The sequence below is a fragment of the Crinia signifera genome, chromosome 9 (assembly GCF_055691185.1).
Source record: "Crinia signifera chromosome 9, ASM5569118v1, whole genome shotgun sequence".
NCBI lineage: Eukaryota > Metazoa > Chordata > Amphibia > Anura > Myobatrachidae > Crinia > Crinia signifera.
Genome location: NC_139225.1, coordinates 127,653,089 through 127,671,913, shown reverse-complemented (window position 1 = coordinate 127,671,913; position 18,825 = coordinate 127,653,089). Strand labels below are relative to the sequence as shown.

General features: G+C 44.6%; 1 protein-coding gene across 1 annotated transcript in view; it reads left to right on the top strand.

The window, feature by feature from the left end:
• LOC146035989 (G-protein coupled receptor 4-like) overlaps positions 1-17,681 on the top strand; it is a 57,064-nt gene extending 39,383 nt beyond the window's left edge. The window contains exon 2 of the mRNA XM_083159726.1: positions 14,241-17,681. Coding sequence (XP_083015852.1) covers positions 14,274-15,314 — 1,041 coding nt within the window. The 5' untranslated portion in view covers positions 14,241-14,273 and the 3' untranslated portion in view covers positions 15,315-17,681. The remainder of the gene's footprint in view (positions 1-14,240) is intronic.
• The last annotated feature ends 1,144 nt before the right edge of the window (positions 17,682-18,825 follow it).

Below are 18,825 nucleotides of genomic sequence, written 5' to 3'. Positions count from 1 at the left end.
TTACTCTGTACAGAAAGACGAAAGTTCTCCAATGCCGGGCTCTGCAGAGAAGAAAACCTATGGCCAGGGGGTTTCTGTAACTAAAGTCAGAATACACAATGGTAATTGCAGGCAATCCCAGACAATGGAACGATCAGAGAGGTGGAGAGGTGTCAGAGGGAGACAATGACAATGAAACATCAGCTTGTCAGCAGAACAATATGCAGAGGGGACCACATATCTTCTGATCTTTCCCAGCCAAGCTGCAGATAAATCCATTTTACAGTGAAACCTGCTGTGTTCTTCAGGCAACAAACGCAATTGTTTTAGAGACTGGCACTAAACAGATAAATCACTTAGTGCTCGTATGGTTTCCCTAATACATATAATACTGAATAGGGTACAGCGCTGAGTACATTTATCAGGCTATGCTAATGCTGTGTCTGGTGATTACAATAGTGAGCGTGGTGATTGGCGATATAAACTAGTAATGTCAGCCTTGCACACAAACATAGTGATTCCATTATGGGCAACTTCTTATTATAACAGAAAACACAGAAGTCTGTACTGACTATGGCCCTTATTCTGGTTCACTTGCAAAGGCAAATTCCATTTCAAATAGACAAAACCATGTGCACTGCAGGTGGGGCAGATGTAAAATGTGCAGAGAGAATTAGATTTGGGTGAGTTATTTTGTTTCTGTGCAGGGAAAATACTGGCTGCTTTATTTTTGCAGATCTCACTTTGAAGTAAAACCCCCACCCAAATCTAACTCTCTCTGCACATGTTACATCTGTCCCCCTGCAGTGCATGGATTTTTTCCATTTGAGAAGGAATTTGCCTTTGCGAGTGAACCAGAATAAGGGCCAATATACAGCTTTTGGTATTGGCAATAAGTTGCCTGGGAAACCCATAAATACCCCTTTGGAATGTTCTATGTTTCTGGAAGGGGTTCAGTATGATTTCCTGACATGTTTGACCGACAATCATTATACTGACACCCATTGACACACGGTCAAAATACTGACACTGTCAATGTACCGACATTCATTCTACCGACATGGTCAATTGACAGAGATGGTCAAAATACCGACCTTTAATGACATCAACATGTTGACATTTGTTTCTATGCTTTTCGTTGTTGTTTTGATGGACCTCACTTTTGACCCAGTGTAAAAATAATTCGCTGGTGAGCGGCTTGCGACGGGGTTTGGACATATTCCCACGGCTGTGAATAGATCCGCCTCCCTACACATCTATTTGCACAGCGGGCACATTCATTCGCTAGATGGGATTTCACAGGGCGGCGTCTTAACTGAACGCTGTCCGCTGCATATCTGAGGCAGTGCGAGTCGGTCCGTAAGTTCTGTGTAACGTCTGCTGTGACGGCCATCACATTCTTACTTCCGGCAAGTGGCCCGTTTGTGTAGGTCTCCTTTTTTTTTTTTTTTTAAATATGTTTTATTGATCCTCACATATTGCAGTTGTTACAAACAGAAGGAGATAACAGACGTAAAGGTATTAAATGAGGAGCAATCCACAATTTTCTAATTTTCCACAAACATATATGAATAATAACCATAAAATATCCATAAAATAAAAAGGAGGCTTAACATGGCAACTCTGGTTATAGTATAATGGTGGTTGAGCATTGATATGCGATCAGCAACACTGTACATAAGATGTAGGCAGTATTGGCCATTTAGAGACTGGGAGTTACCAAAAATAATCAGTAATATGAAAGACTGGTCAGAAAACAAAATAAAAGAACAAAACAAAAATTTAACATTAAGCAATAATAAACAAGTAAACAACTAACTAATAGCCTGCTCCGAGTTCCAAGCCATCAATCCATCCATGGACCGATCCGGCCATCCAGCAAGAGATAGAAAGGAGAGAAGAATAAGGTGAGTGGGAAAGAGAGGAGAGGAGTACATATAGGAAAGGTACGTGGATTATTACACCTAAATAGCGACAGGGGTTTTATTTTGGAGGAGCTGTAGGTTATACCATGAGGTAGACTGGAAGCATGCCTGGATTGCCGTTTTTGTTCTAAGAGGTAGGCTCTGGATGTACTTATCCCAACATTGAAATAGGCCTGAAGTCATGGATTCTTTGTGGAGAGATGCCTCCAGCCAATCCATAGTGAATAAGAAGAGTGTATGTCTCCTTTTTATGTCTGGTTCCGTCATGCTCCCTCTCAGTGCCTTACAGCGTGATGTGTTGTTATTATAGATATCTGTATTTGTCTTGTGTAAAGCTGTGTACACGGTTTACCCTGATAGAACGTGCTATGGAAACCCGTTATCTGCGTGGCATGCCTCTCTGTGGGAAATATCAGCATTTCCTACATGCAGCCTGAGCCCCAGGTACCTGGCGGCTGTCTCTGCTGAGCCTGCACTTGGCACTGTACCCAAATTGGCAGATTTATCCCTCACTTGCTGGGACCACAGGCCGGCACCACACAGCGTTTGCCCAGTCAGTTTGGTTATTGTACACCAAATTGCTTTGTGCGTACTCGTACTGACAATGTGACAAACCAAGATTTGTCGATCTGTCTGGCGGAACAGCTGTCTGGCTGAGTATGATCTTCCAGTGTATACCAGATAAAGCAAGGTGGAACCTACTACCGTAGGTGCCGGGTCACTCAGACAGAGCAAACAGCAGCTGTTCTACACGGTTCTCTCAATAAAAACCTCCATATAATAAAATATTAGAATTAGAACAGCGCTAATGGCCTACTCTCGGAGGCTAAAATAACATTTATGGACAATCCTTGCACACAACCCTTCCATGTTGTTTTATTAGTGTCAAAGTTGCCTACCCACCTGCATTCTGCAGGAGACTCCCTGAAATAACAGCAATCTCCCTCATTAGTCTTGCAATCTCCCTCATGTCACCTAGCCCACATTACACTGTTACATTTTGGTGGTAAAAAAGAATGAGAGACAGATACATTTACAGGTACATTGAATCATCAGCGCCATTTCCCAGCACTTTACCAAGTATAGTAGCTCTTACTAACTGCTTTGGGGCTCATCTACATTTGGATATAAGTCATTTTACAAGATTCCTCTCAGATGTAGGAGTACACACCCACACTTCTAGGTGCCACATTCCCAATATCTTTTCCCAATCTCTCCATATATGGAACTAGACACGCCCTTTGGGAGGAGCATGACACACCCCCTCAAAGTGGCGCTTTGCAGAATTCTACTACCAACTATAATCTCCCTGAAACTAGTTTTCAAAAGTAGACCAGTATGATTAGTGTAGTGGTAACCTGGTTTAAGTATATTCTATTTATTTGACATTAGAAGTCCAAAAAAAACAATTAACATAAAATCGTTATCACTCCTTTCTTTAGATCGTTTTATCTATAACCAACACTGCACAATGAAACGGCTTTTTTTTTTTGTACACAGTAAATTCACAGTGGCGCTTTCACACTGCAGCTAGAACCGGTTTGAAACGCTTAAACAGCAATATACCGTGTTATAGCTGCGGTGTGAAAGGGGTACAAGTAATGTCTATGCAGGGTTGCCTAGCCCTGGAAATCGGGTCCTCCTCCGGGCCCCACCGAAAGGTGGGCAATCGTCTCGGATTCCGCCTCTCACCGGCCGCAGCGTTAAATTACTGCGATTTGTGGCTTTTTCAGGGGAGGGGTGGGGCTAAATAGGCAAATAGTGAGAATTTAGCCCCTTCGCGAGGACAGGCGAGTAGCGGGATTTTTCTCTACTGGGGGCGGGGCTTGATGACATCTACACCAGGCCCCACCCATTGAAGTGCTGCTGACAGGGCTTCTTCCAGAGAGGAGACTTTGAAAGTAGGCAAGTATGTGTCTATGCATTCATACTGGGAGATATTTCATACCCTAGGGATTGATTTACCAAGCCTTGGAGGGAGATGAAATTGACAGAGATTATGTACCAGCCAATCAGCTCCTAACTGACTGTAATATGGCAGTTAAGAGATTGTGGGGCGGCCTGGGGCGGCCTGACCACCAAATTCGCCCCTGCCCCCGGTGTCTGCATATGCCTGACAGGTGGGCAGGCATATGCATAGCATACAGGGAGGTCGGATGATCTTATGTGCTGACCGTCCGACCTCCCTGATCCGGTCCGATGCGCACGGGGCCGCGCATCGGATCGGATCATATATCACACACCTGCGATTTTGGGGCGATTTCATCCGGTTATCGGCCCAAAGTGCCGAAATCGGATGAAATCGTCCCAAAATCGTATAGTGTATGGGGGCCTTAAGCCCTGACTCCATTCCACAAAACACTGATTTGCAGATCTGGGAAGAAGGGGCGGGGCTTGAATAATGCGATTTTCAGCATTTTAGCCCCCTCCCCCGGACAGTTCAAATTCCGGCATTTGTTGAAGGGGGGTGCGGGGGCATCGGGAAGAATGCGTGAGGGTTGCCCACCTTCCCGAGGGGCCGGGATTGGGACCCAATTTTGGCAGCCTCCCGGGCCAGGGTAAAATTTGAAGCAATGTTGAAAAGCACTGCAGAATATGTGTGCGCGCTATATACCAGTAAGAAACTGTTAAATAAATGTAGAGGTTGACCAGTGCGGCCAACACCGGAGGTCTCACCAGGCAAGCTCGGGGTTCAAGAAGTGGAAAGGGGGCACTGCCTATTTTGTCAGTCCCGGGCTCCACAATTTCTGGTGGCAGTCCTGCTCCCGCGGCCATTTCGGGAGGGTAGGCAAGCATGTTCTACGGGTGGGTAAAGAGGTAAATGTCTCTATACTGTCTATATATAGTGCTAGCTGTAAAGTTGTGAGGTAATTGTGAATGAGTTAACTGCCCAAGTCTGCATTGTATTGTGCAGCACTGTGGAATATGTTGTTGTTCTACACAGAAAGGACCACAATAATCATAGTAATGGTTCTCCTGTGGTGTGCAGCCCCTTCCTGCATTGTGTTATCTTTGCAGATGTTTGTGAAAAGGTAACTGGCTGCAATAATCATATATATGCCACAAAGGCAGGTCATCCGTGTGTGTCTCCACAGTCTGCACTGTGTGCTCAGGACGGAGCTGATTTACATGGGCAGGCGCCGCCTCCACTTCAGTTAGTACAAGACATTACTTACAACCTGCATCTTCAAGAAAAACATGGTGGTGTAAAGGCCGTGCAAAAGGCGCCATCGGTGAAATGTACTAACATTACAGTTCTATTTCACATTGGGCTGTTGCTTGCTATGGGCAACCAATAGGAATCGACTTCTTATTTAATTAGCACCTTCTAGAAAATGATAGATAGTATCGGATGGGTTACCCATAGCAACATCCCTGTGAAACGGAACTCCCAACTTAGTAAAATCCCCCCTATGATTTGCCTTATTGCGGCCACACTCCTGTCGGCATCCCACTGGGGATTGCAATTTGCCGTTCCATGCCCCCAGCTGGACCTCAGCATCCTAATTCTTCTTCTTTATAGCACCTTCCAGAAAATAATAGGATCTTATTCGTTGCCCATAGCAACATTCCCTCTTCAATAGAACTCCAATCTTAGTAAATGGCTGTATTTGTTGAATGATGACTACTTTTGAACTCACATGTTACACCTTTTTATTCCAATACATAACAATGCATAAAGAGTAGTTTTACCCTGCATGAAAATCTTGATTTAACAGAAATAAAGATGGATTTATGCACAATGGAGAAAAGTGTAAGCCTACAAATATACAGGTACACCACCCCATTTTCCAGCAACCTATGGTCCGGAACCTCTTTTAATACAGACACATCAGGTCCCGGTGGGATGAAGGCTGTGGGACGTAGGGTTTAGTGGGGCAACAGTGAGGGGGCTAGTCACTCTGCAGTATGGGAGGTAAGTGTTGCGGGAGGCGAGCGACATTGCTGTGTCGTAACTGTATGCAATTTCTGCTCTCGCAGTGAAGCTCCACATCCAGGTGTGATCCAGTCTCCTCATGGACAAATACCATAAACGGACTGACACTGGTCAAAACATTTTGGTCCTTACTCAGAGAGACGCATGATGTGAGTGTGCCGCACCTAGGCCATTATTCTGGTTCATTCGCTCGGACGCGTGCACGCACTCTTGCGAATTAACCAAACCCCGTCTTGCGAATGGTTAGCCCGAACCACCCATTTGCACGTTTTACATAAACATCCAGTGGGAACCTCCCCCATCTTTCCATGGTCGCCGACCATCGAATGATGGCGATGGCGTCCGCATATGTAAGGGTAGCCCAGACCGCTCGTACGTATAAGCCTCCGCACGTGCGTCACAACTGCATTAGCATATGTACGCACAGCGTTTTAATCGGAACACCCATGTAACACAGGGTGTACACAAATGCTAATGCCCCAGCCCAGCACCCCCCCACCAGCCCCCCCCCCCCCCGCTCGCAAGGATGGGAGCATGCACTCAGCGACCAGACTTCTCACCGATTTCGCTCACACCTGCTTGCCCTAAACATTGCTCTGTGCGAGTTTGCATCCAAGCGAATGAACCAGAATAAGGGCCATTGTGGTCTAGCATATTTTTCACTGACATGTGTGTCTTTAATTGTGATGTGACAATACCACGTCCCGAGACTGCACAAATACCTGGAGATGCGACACTTGTATATCTGTGTGCGCCTGCGTTTGATTCTGTATACTAAGCATGACAAAACACAAGGTGCCCATACACGTACCAATTACCCGGTACTTTTTGTGCTAAAATAGCATCATTGTGCATATGTTGTGCATGGGATGCGATGCTATTTTAGCACAAAAAGTACCGGGTAATTGGTACGTGTATGGGCACCTTAAGTGTGTTAAAAAAAAAAAAAAAAAAGAAGTTGCGGACGCTGCACCATTGCACTTCACCTACAGATTGACTCGCTCACAAACAGATATACAAGTATCGCATAACAAATGAATGCAGTCTTGTGAAGCATACAAGTTCCTGGCACAGTTCCTGGCACGCTGAGAATTGCACAATTGCAGCAGTTGTGTGTGAGGACACTTCAGATTGTCAGTTGGAGAGCGTTATTTTTAATGAGCGCAGGGAACATATGCCGCTAATAAATAGCGTTTAAAAGATGTTTAAATGAAACTGATAACTTTTTACCTCAGAAATGATGAATGCTCTCTGCTAGGAGTTACTAGGATCGTTTAGTGAGAACCACCCGTAGTGTACTTCACCGTCCTTTACCCCACAGGGCTCTAGAACAGCCCATGTCCCCATGCTCGAGCATTTATAAACCAAAGAAAAACAACCTAATGTGTGAATCAACACTGTTAATAAATAGTCTGTATTTTCTATGGAGTAGTGTGAAGTGAGAGGTGGCTGATAATTGTCTGCCGGCCCCTGGGAGGGAGGGGGACATTAGGATGTGATAGGACAGACCTTGCACATCCCTGGTATCACTCCTGCCCCCTTTGGTTATTTGTGGCAAGCTGAGATGAGTCAAGCACATATAAGAGCAGTGCTGGGAACTGGGACTTGTCACTTTATCTAAACCATTGAAAGCTACCTGCAAGGTAAGGCACTGTGTGTGTGTGTGTGTGTGTGTGTGTGTGTGTGTGTGTGTGTGTCTATAATTTAGCTATGAATTTCTATAAAGAGTGCTTGCTTGTGTGTCTGTGTATTGTGGTGTGCATGTTGTTAGTGTTTCAGTGGTTGTAGCAGACTTTATTGTAGCAAGCTAGATGGCAGATGGGTGGTACCTAGCAGTATTGGGACACTCCGCTTTCCCTGGCAACGCAATCATTGTATTAATTATCGTTACTTGGTCCTGATGATTATGTATTTTCACGGCAGTAAGAAATGAAGTGACACAGGGATGTATGACCAATCACATCCAGGGATAGGGTCAGTATGTTGTGTAACGTGAACGCTGATGATCAGTCACCTGACTGCGCACGGGAAAACATTGCAATGTGCAGCCCGTAGGCTACAATAGCGAATGATAATGATGGTGGTGTTCTGATTCCTGCTGCGGTCCCCTGTGTATGCCTCTAGGCAGAGGCATACACCTAGATATCCGTAGGCCCCATAGCAAAAGTTTGTATGGGCCCCCTATTTAGCAACCGAGGGTGATAAATGTATGTAAAACATACAACAGCTCCTGGCCCCATAGCAGCTGCACCCCTTGCACCTATGGTAGTAACATCCTTGCATCTAGGTTATACTCGGGTAGCCCCCAAAAATGGATGTTTTCAGAGATATCCTGCAAAAAAAAATTATATAACTTTTTCCTTTTTTTTAAAATTCCAAATATATTATTGCTGTTACATTCTAGAGTCACGCACTGGAATTATATAGCTGTCTATGTGGGCTCAGGGTTTTATTTTTAATATAGGCAACCACACACACATCTACAGTATAGTTTTACATCAATTTTCTATTATCCTATATTCTATCTATCTATTTATATTATGTGGCCTACACAAGTGGAGATGCTAAAGTGTTCTGGGCGATGCTTGTTCGCGCAGAACGCTTCAGTGCTATTGCTCAGCATGCAGCGATGTGTCAGCGCTGTTTGCCGAGCGATCTGTCAAGGGCCAGTGTTCTCCGGTAAGAACACTGGCCCTGACTCCGGCGATTATAGATTTATCCAGCATGTTGGATATTAATCGCCGGGCGATAGTGCCGCGCATCGCTATGGCCCCTACACACGGAGCGATGTAGGGGCATTCAAGCGATCTAGTGAGATCGCTTGGAAAATGCCCTCAAATAGCTCAGTGTGTACGCCCCATTACTGCCAACATATTCTGTTACCATTGTAAAGCATAGCAATAATAAACGTATTCTCGGTAGTAAGAGATGGAATGCAATCATAAGCTTAAAAATGATCGGAGTATATATGCTACCTCAGACTGTCTCGAAGTTACACAAACTCACACTGGATGCCCATTAAAATCCGTGACTGATTTTGTTATGAGTAAACCCGGGCACTTCAGACACTGAACTATTTCGGTACAATGATTTGTGTTGTGAAGTCCCCACCTTGTGTACATGAAAGCCACCGCACTGATTCTAGGTACAGACAGATCTTCTGTGTTTTGTTTTCTTCTAGTAGAGACTTGAAAGAGTTTTTAGATCTTTACAGTTAATAAGTCTGGGCTGTGGTTAGAATTGGGGAAGTGGGCTGGAAGACTATTAAAGCAATTTAGATGCTCAGGTCAGAGCGTTTAAGAGCCAGTGTTTGGTATCATAGTGACAAATGCACATATACACTGTAATCTAAGCTGCATTATAGTAGAATGTTGATGCATTCTGTTGATGTCCATCACATAATGATGGAAGCCTAGATAAGTTCCTTTTAGCCACTGAATACAGCACAAGAAAAGTCTTCTACATGCACAGTTACATTATCCTCCGACCCAAGCTTCTCCTGCATCCGACACTCTTCTGTTCCTAAAGCCCACACACATTAGACGACTAGGGACACCGTCGATATAGTTGAATATATCGGTGGTGGTGCTGCTGGTCATACGATATTGGGGGTTATTCAGTCAGATAGCTGCCACCCTGCCAGAGTGTAATCCCGCCTCGTGGAAGTGTGCGAATGGCTTGAGAAAAATATTGGCGATCTTCGCACAGTTGCGAATCCCATCACAACTCGCTCACCATTTTTCCAGTGTGTGCAGTCTGTGTGTAACCCTGACCCTTCCACACCTCTGCGATAGAAACAGGCTGATCATGGCCAGAGCTGACTTTGCACATCTTCCCTGGGCATGTCAGGTTACCACCTCTCAAACCAGGACGTTCTGTCAGTCAAACTGCGGGCAGGTAGCCAATAAAAAAATAGATTTTTTTTTCGTTGTTTGATGACACGCATGCATACTGTGAATCGTATGCATACACAATGGTTCGATAATCGATCACAGCGATCAGCTTTCTGTGAGTTATAAAGTCTATCTGCATGTTCAGCAGATGGGGTGAGGGGGGGGCGGGGTGGTTTGTTAATGATGTGTGGGAGCGTGCAGAATTATAGCGGGATGTACTAAAGGGAAAATGCGGTAAAACCCCCGTTTTTCCGCATTTTCCTATGTATCATCACCGGTTCGCCCCGTTTTCGCTGGCCAGGGTCTCGCCACCCAGAGGGTGGCGATACCCTATAGAAGCCTATGGGCTTCTTTCGGCGTACGCCTTCCGCGCGCCGCCCCCCCCCCCCCCCCCTCCCGTCCTCCTTTAACCTCCTCCTCCCCCTGGTGTCACAGCCGGGAGGACATCCGGCTTCAGGGGGGAGGAGGAGACGCAGGGGGACGCTGGCAGCCGCCGGGAGGTGACGGAGAACCCCGCAGCCCACATCACAGGTATCGCGGGGGTCTCCGTTACCGCAGCCCTGCCGTGCCGTGCCCTGCCGTGCGAAGGGCGGCGATGTATGTTGATACATCCCGCCCTTAGGGATATTGATTGTACACACTAGACATTTTTTTTTATTTTTAAAGAAGTTAAGAAAAAATAGGAATATGTGCCCGCGCTGGCTGAATGATTTACAAGATGGTTAGTTAAAAATTCAAAATTTTAATTGCTAATAAAAAAAACACATTAAACATTTATTCTGAGTAGAAGTCACCACACTGCATTTCAAATTGTATTATAAATGCTAGTATACAATATGATAAAATCCAATAGAGATAACTCGCTGTTTTATATATAAGAAGTCCCAGCATTCCAACTGGGTAATATGTTCCATATATAGCCAGGATTCTAGCAGAGAAACATAGAATTTGACGGCAGATAAGAACACTTGGCCCCTCTAGTCTACACATGTGCTCTCATGCACACTAGGTTTCATTTTTATTGTGAGTCATTTAACCTACCAGTCTATTTTTGGAATGTGTGAGGAAACCGTAGTACCCAGGGGAAACACATGCAAGTACAAGGAGAATATACAAACTCTACACAGTAGGGCTACAGTATGTTGGAAATCAAACCCATGTTCTCAGTGCTGTGAGGCAGTAATGCTAACCACTTCACCATCCATACTTTTTACCCCACTGTTGGTGGTGGTCGGTACAAATAGTAACGGAACACTGCCACCCTGAAGCCATATTACCCTGCTTAGCAAGCATCCAGGTGCCTCCCCCAGGGACGTGCTTAATACCAAATTCACCTCTGGATGGTGCACCATACAAGTGAGTAGCAGCATTGGGCTTTAATTATATGTCAGGGATGTCTAATTTTTCGCCCTCCAGCTGTTGTTGAACAACATATCCCAGCATGCCCTGCTATGGTTTTGCTATTTGGCCATGCTAAAACTGATGCAGGGCATGCTGGGATGTGTAGTTCAAAAACAGCTGGAGTGCCAAAGGTTCTCCGTCCCTGAAATATATAGGATCACTTCTTAGAGCTTATTTGATAACTGGTGCAAAGGGCAATGTAGCCCGTAGGGGGGGGGGGGGGACACAAAAACCTAATAATAAACCAGATATCTGACTGCACTACATGGTTTAAAGCTGAGGTGTAGCAATGGGCTACGGTACAACACAGAGGCATATGTAGCTGAACACCATCGTGATCAGGGTTCTGCAAGAGGAATTTACACCCTCCCCCCAGACTCCCCCTCTCGGGTGATGAGAGAATGGGGTTTTGTACATGGCTGAACACTCATTATTGCACTGACAAGTGACCCTTTTAGGCCTTTGTGGTGAAATCTTCTGTGTTCTGTACCCCGTCACCACACATGTGGCACCACACAGATGGCTCATAGTTGAATGGTCCTAGACACTATAAAGGTTAGTTATACAACAGAGCTAGATATATTTTTATAGTATCAGTTTATTCCATTGCACTTTTGGGAGATATTCAGTAAACTAAGCTTTGAACCTTTTTGGTTGAATTATATCGCTGCTCTGGCAATGGCTGAATGGGTATGGATTATTAGGACACCACACTGTTGGTTGACATGAGTCTAGGTCGACATGGGTTAGTTCGACATGGGTTAGGTCTACAGTCAAAAGGTCGATGTGGGGTTTTTCACTTATTTTTTTGTCCTGAATGTGGACACAGTCGACATGGACACTGAAATGTAGCACCGCGTCCCCTCACATAGAAACATAGAATTTGACAGCAGATAAGAACCATTTGGCCCATCTAGTCTGCCCCTTTACCCTACAGGTAATTTCAACCCTTTTTGATCCTTATTTTGCTGCGCTCGCCATGCTTCGGGCACGGTGTCACTCTACGCTCGGCACACTATTTTATTCTCCCACCACGCCCTAGTGGATGGTAGGGCATGAAGTACCGCCTGTCGGCATATGTCAGCTCGAAAAAAATGTGAAAAATACCATGTCGACCTTTTGACATGTCGACCTAACCCATGTCAGCCTAATGACCCTGTCGTCATTCCTGCATGTCGACCTAATGACTATCGACCAACATGCTGGTGACCCAATGACTGTATCCCCTCTGAACAAACTAAACGCCCCCTTTTCAGCCGATTCCGAAGGATCAGGCCGAGAAATCGGGTGAAAAGTCCCCAAATCGTATTAACTCAGGATTCTGGTCGGATGCGTGGTACCGTGCGCATCGGATTCAATAAGATCAGAAGGATCAGATCTGGCAGCACTTGCTGGGGGTCGCATAGGATACATCATATGGTAAAGGACGGCAATTGATACCGAATCAGCCCCTAGGGCTCAAATTTCACAAAATTCTAAATAGCTTCCTGGAAATTGCCGCCAATGTTATTCCATATGACGGAACCGGAAAATCTGGAGTTTTTGCTTTTTAATATTCCACCTCTAAAACTTTGTAAATCCCATAATTGACAGTCTCGTACCTATGTAGATGATTAGTCAGATACTTGTTTTTAACTATGCAGTAAGAAGGGGGCAAGGTCAGCGTCCCTGCTGTACTGATCACCATACTCCTTCTAGGGATTTCTCCATTGCTTCCTTGTCATCTAGGAAGTAGAAATGTCACGCTGAATCCTGCAGCCAGCATTCTGTTTGAGGTATTTATATATTGCACTCAAGTGGAGTCTACCTCTGTAAATTATACACCTACATACTGATGCAAGTCAGTACTTGACTATTTGTGTGGTCACGGTGGCCCTGGACTGGGCACTGCAGCTGATAGCAAGTAAGGAAATGAGGCACTTAAAGGGGCTTTATGCTCAGGTTGGAAAATTCCAGATCATTTAGGACTCAATGAAGCGGACTATCATCTGTTTACTCTCTCTGTGAGACAAAGCCATAAAGTCCATTGCAGAGACTGGCTGGTATTGTCTCTGACAGAGGATTGTTATTGGACTGTGGTGTTACTACAATGAGTTATCTGTAGTGTCGCGCTTGTGGGAACCTTTGTTTCAGGCGTTGCGGAATCTCTGTGGAATGGGAGCGTTTTCCTTTAAGCTACTTATATGGATTCTTTGTTATCAGACTTATTTTGATTTCTTCTTCCTTTCATCCACATGTAAAAAAAAATGCACTTTTTTGAGTCCCGATTAAGCTGAATATAATAGCCCACGTAATGTTTTTGTTAGCGACATCAACAATCTCCAATGGATACCTGCAGATAAAATACACACACAGAGATTTAAGAAGCTGGCAGAGATAAAGTGGTAGGAGACAAAGTACCAACCAATAGGCTCCTAACAGTCATGTTATAGGATGCGTTTAAAAAAATTAAACAAGCTTATTGGTGCTTTCTCTAGGCATTCAGGCTTTTTTGTAAAGCAAGGGTGGCCAAACCTGTCCAAGATCTACCAACAGTTCATGTTTTTCAGGCAACCTGTGGATCTATAGTAGGAATGAATGCAGCAGGTTTGAAAAATGTGACAGTTAGTAATGACTACAAATGTGCAGTAGCTCGGTGATCTGGAAAATGTGGACCGTTGGTAGATCTCAAGGACTGGTTCAGCCTTCCGTGGTGTATAGTGTACATTTTGGTGTTGAAAAGAACACAAGGGATACCTATCCTTGGCCAGTGTCACATGGTACATATGTTGTTACCCTGTTTTCCTTCAGCTCATTAACTTTTAATTCTAATTTATGAAATAAGAGTCTGAATACTGCCATGTCTGGTACCCATATACCGATCTGATTAGAGCCTGACATTTGTTCTCTCAGCTTTTCCACCGCATACATCCATGTTGTTCTAAGAGATTGTTGTAATCCTCATTTAGGTTCCATTTCTCTCCCTGGATTCCCCACAGATCAGCAGACAGTATCTGGTATATAGTGTGTGTGTGTGTGTGTGTGTTTTGTATAAATATTCCACAAGGGTTGGAGTATTGGTGGCTGAACGGGACCGATCTGATTGTTTTTGCTGTCGTTTGCTAGGATACACCTCTGGACTGAACCTGCAGTGCGACTATGTGTAACGAAACCCAGTCGTGCCCGTTTCAAGAACATTATGAAGCCATCCTCTTCCCTATCATCTACAGCATCGTCTTCGTTGTCGGGCTACTGGGCAACCTGACGGCGGCCGGAGTTATTGTCCAGCTAATCAGGAAGAAGAACATCTTGGGTGTCTATCTGGCCAACCTTTGCATCTCTGACCTCATGTACATTTTCACTCTCCCCATATGGATAGTCTACACCGCCAAGGAGGACTGGCTCTTTGGTACTCTCAGCTGTAAGATTGTGGGCTTCTTCTTCAACGCCAATCTCTACACCACTATTGCCTTCCTCAGTTGTATAGCCACAGACCGCTGTATTGCCACAGTCTTTCCGCTACGATCACGGTCCTTTCGGAGCATGAGGAAGGCCTTGGTGACTTGTTTGGTGGTGTGGCTGGTCATCCTCGCATCTCACTGTTACTTCTTGAGCAGAGATGATCTGTTCACCTCTAGCCAGAACGTGGAGCTCTGTTATGAGAAGTATCCCATGGAGCAGTGGATGGCTCACCTCAATTATTTCCGAATCTTTGTGGTTTTTCTCATACCGCTTGTTTTCTTTGTCTTTTCCTACTGCTCTATCATCCGAGTTATTCACAGTGTACCCAGCCTGGAACGTGAACATAAGAGGAGGATTACTGGTCTCCTTCTCACCCTGACCACCATATTTATCATCTGCTACCTCCCTTACCATGTGCTACTCTTTATCCTTTCCTATGTGAGTGACTCAAATTACTGCAACTGTGAGACTGAGAAGCTCATCCGCCCAGCATTCCGCATCTCCTTTGTCCTCACTAGCATCAGTAGTGCCCTTGATCCTTTCCTGAACATCTTTGTTTGTGAAGGAGTGAAGCAGGACCTGTTGGTGGGGCTAAGAGCCATCTGGTTTTGTTTGCAACACAGGGGGAAAATAAAGAAGAGCAAAACGAGCTTCCTTAACTTTGCGTGTGAGGAGGTAGCCAAGAACGACAACGGCGTCTTGGACGCACACCAAAGCAACATTCAGACCCGGTTATAGGCATCACCTGGACCACCTGCTCTTTACAAATTGGGAGGGGAGGAGCCTTCTTTACAGTCCACAGTGGCAGTGATGTCTTCATCTTCTGACTTTGGAAAATGATGCCCAGAAATGTGGGCATTGAGCTTGGACATCACACCTGGAGGTCTTTTGTAGCCAATGGTGGATATTTATCACGGAGTGAACTGGAGCTTTATCTCATGGAAACTACTGTGGCCAGATAGAATGTGGAGTATTAGTAGCTATGAGGAATGGCTGCCCTACTCCTCTGCCTGGGAGTGACTACCTTTTATTGATTGTTCTGTTTTGTATTTACAATACGAGATCCCAGATACACTGGACCTTACCATGCAGGAAATGGGCTAATTGCCTGGATTGCCTCTCCTGTAGCCACACATGTATTGGAATTTGTATATAGATATTTCTGTGTTATTTAATTGTGTACAATGTCTAATGTGTCCTTTTTTGTTTTTACTGTTCGTTTATTTTTTTCATTGAGATATTATGAGCTCTGTATAAAGGATCAGTATTATGTAGGTTGGGGACATTGTCTCCTACACCTCTGACCTAAACTCATTTTTGTATTAATTTCTGGATTACTTACAGTATGTGTCCAATGATCAAAAAGTTGATCTCTACAGGACGCGAGAGCTTGGAGGGTCTAGCCGGTGTCCGAGGACACTTCCTGGCTTTTTTGTTTGTTTATTAAGGTCATTACAAGGACCACTCTTGTCTAAAGGGGCCTACAAACATAGCGAGATGGGGAGATGAGTGCTCTGAGTGATGCCAGAACTCTCAGCACACAGCAACACAACACTGGCCTTAACCCCCGGCGATTAATACCCCATTCTCACTGCTATGCAATTCCCAGATCAAGCATGTCGACCCGGTAACTTGCCTTTTAACGGCGGTTCAAATTGTGTTGAAATGCCTGGGTTGGAGACCCGGGTATGCTGACACGGGTTGTCCCGTTCACACTGGAAAAAAAATGTCAAAAGGCAAATTACCGGGTAGAACTGCTTCACCCGGGAATCTGCTTTAGCAGTGAGAACAGGGGTCCTGCGCTGCAGTCCCAGTATATCAATGCCAGGTAAAACCTGTGTTGTTCACACTGGCAGTGTGAACACGGTGTAACTTGATTTATCCAGCATGCTGAATGTTATTCGCCGGGGCAATACCGATGTGCGGGGCTGCACATCACTATCGCTATGTCCCCTACACATGGAGCGATGTATTGGCATTTTCTAAGCGATCTCACTAGATTGCTACGTGTGTAGGCCCCATGAGAACGGCTTAATTGTGGGGGTTATTCTGGTTCACTCACAAATGCACAAAACCATGTGCACTGCAGATGGGGGGCAGATGTAACTTGTGCAGAGAGAATTAGATTTGGGTGGGGTTTTACTTCAAAGTGAGATCTATATTGCAGTGTAAAAATAAAGCAGTCAGTATTTTCTCTGCACAGAAACAAAATAAATCACCCAAATCTAACTCTCTGCACATATTACATCTGCCCCACCTGCAGTGCAGCATGTTTTGTTCATTTGACAAGGAATTTGCCTTTGCAAGCGAACCAGAATAAGGGCCTAATTGTGTTACCAAACCACTGAGCTCCATACTGAGATGTATCAAGCAGTGTAAAGGGTGGAGAAATTGAACATACTGTAGCAATCAAGAGGGTTCAAGATAGCATTCACAGTCTATGAAATAATAGGTAGAAGCTGTTCTCATGGGCAACTTCACCACTCTTTACGCTGCTTGATAACCGTGCCAATTTTCATCTCCATTTCTTATCCAGCTGTGAGAACTTGTATAAAATAAACATTACAATATATTTTGATATTTCAAGCTGGCGTATAAACACAAAACCACCCAGCTGTGTGGCACTTTGTGTTGTCATGTATCTAAATGGATCAATAGAGGAAGCATCTGTGGTAGTGGTACAGGTATATCTTGTAATGACATGGAGCATGGGTCGCAAAGGATACCCACTCCAATTGGTGACTCTGGATATAGACCCTTATTCAGATCTAATCGCAGTACAAATTTGTTCTCAGAATGGGAAAAACCATGTGCACTGCAGGTGGGGCAGGTGTCACGTGCAGAGATAGTTACATTTGGGTGGGGTGCATTGAAACTGAGATCTAAATTGTAAAAGTAAAGCAGTACTATTTACCCTGCACAGAAACAAAATAACTCGCCCAAATCTAACTCTATACATGTTACATCTGCCACACCTGCAGTGCACATGGTATTGCCCATTTTGAGAACAAATTTGTACTGCGATTTATGAAGCTAAACTGAGCAGTATTCTAAGAGAAAAATGGAAATGTTCCGGAAGTAAAGAGGATCAATCTGTAAACCAGAGATGGGGAACCTTTTGGTCCTCAAGCTGTTGTAGAACTATACATCCCAGCATGCCCTGCAACAGTTTTGATATTTGTCCATGCTGAAACTGTTGCAGGGCATGCTGGGATGCATAGTTCAAAAAATAGCTCGAAGGCCAACGGTTCCCCATCCCTCCGCCCACTGGTTCTCTGCTTGAACTATCTCTAGTGTGCTCCCAATCAGCAACTCTGAAGCCTTCTGATCGCCCACACAAGGGCATAGGGCAGTGTTTTTCAACCACTGTGCCGTGGCACACTAGTGTGCCTTGAGCTGTTCTCAAGTGTGCCCCCAGATCTAGAGATGCCCAAACCAGTTTACAGCCACCACCAGTTCAACTGTTATTTACTGGTCTCTTCTTTTAATTTAAAGGCCCAATGTATTTTATTTGTGTTACCTGTGGGGACCAGTGTGATTGTTTTTTATATGGGGGCCAATAGGTTTGTTTTTTTCATGTGGGGGCCAATGTGTTTTGCCCTGTGGGGATCTCATGGTGTGCCTTGGCAATTTTAAAATCTTATTTAGTGTGCCGCAAGGTAAAAAGGTTGAAAATCACTGGCATAGGGTTTTTCAGTGTTACTGCTTAACTGTAAATCACTTTGTTATCTTACTTATTTTCTCACCATGTACCATCGGTTTGTACTTTTATTTTGTATTCAGTTGCCTGTTTCACTGTAATTTCTCCCTGTACAGCGCTATAGACACATGATGGCGCCACATAAAAGATAAAAACGGTCCTAACGTAATAATAAAATGGATCCTTGCTTTTATATTTTAATGTCTTCATTAACTCCAACACCCCAACAGAGTAGTATGTGTAGATTGTAATTCTGTGGAGTGTCCTCAGAAAGGCAATGTGGGCGCCCCTGAGTCTCTGCGGGGCAGACCCGTTCCTGCTAAATAAAGAGCTGTGTATGACGGTCTGTTTAGGAGATTTTAAACATGGGAACTTGGGACAAAATATGATCTAGCAAAATTCCATCCAAGACTGGCCCGAAGTCTACTAGCACCCAGTGCAAAAAATTAGCACTAGTAATAGTATTAAAAACACACGCAAGGTCCCCCACAGGAAATACAAACCACACTCCTTGATTCACGAGAAAAGCACATTAAGGGCTCAATTTAG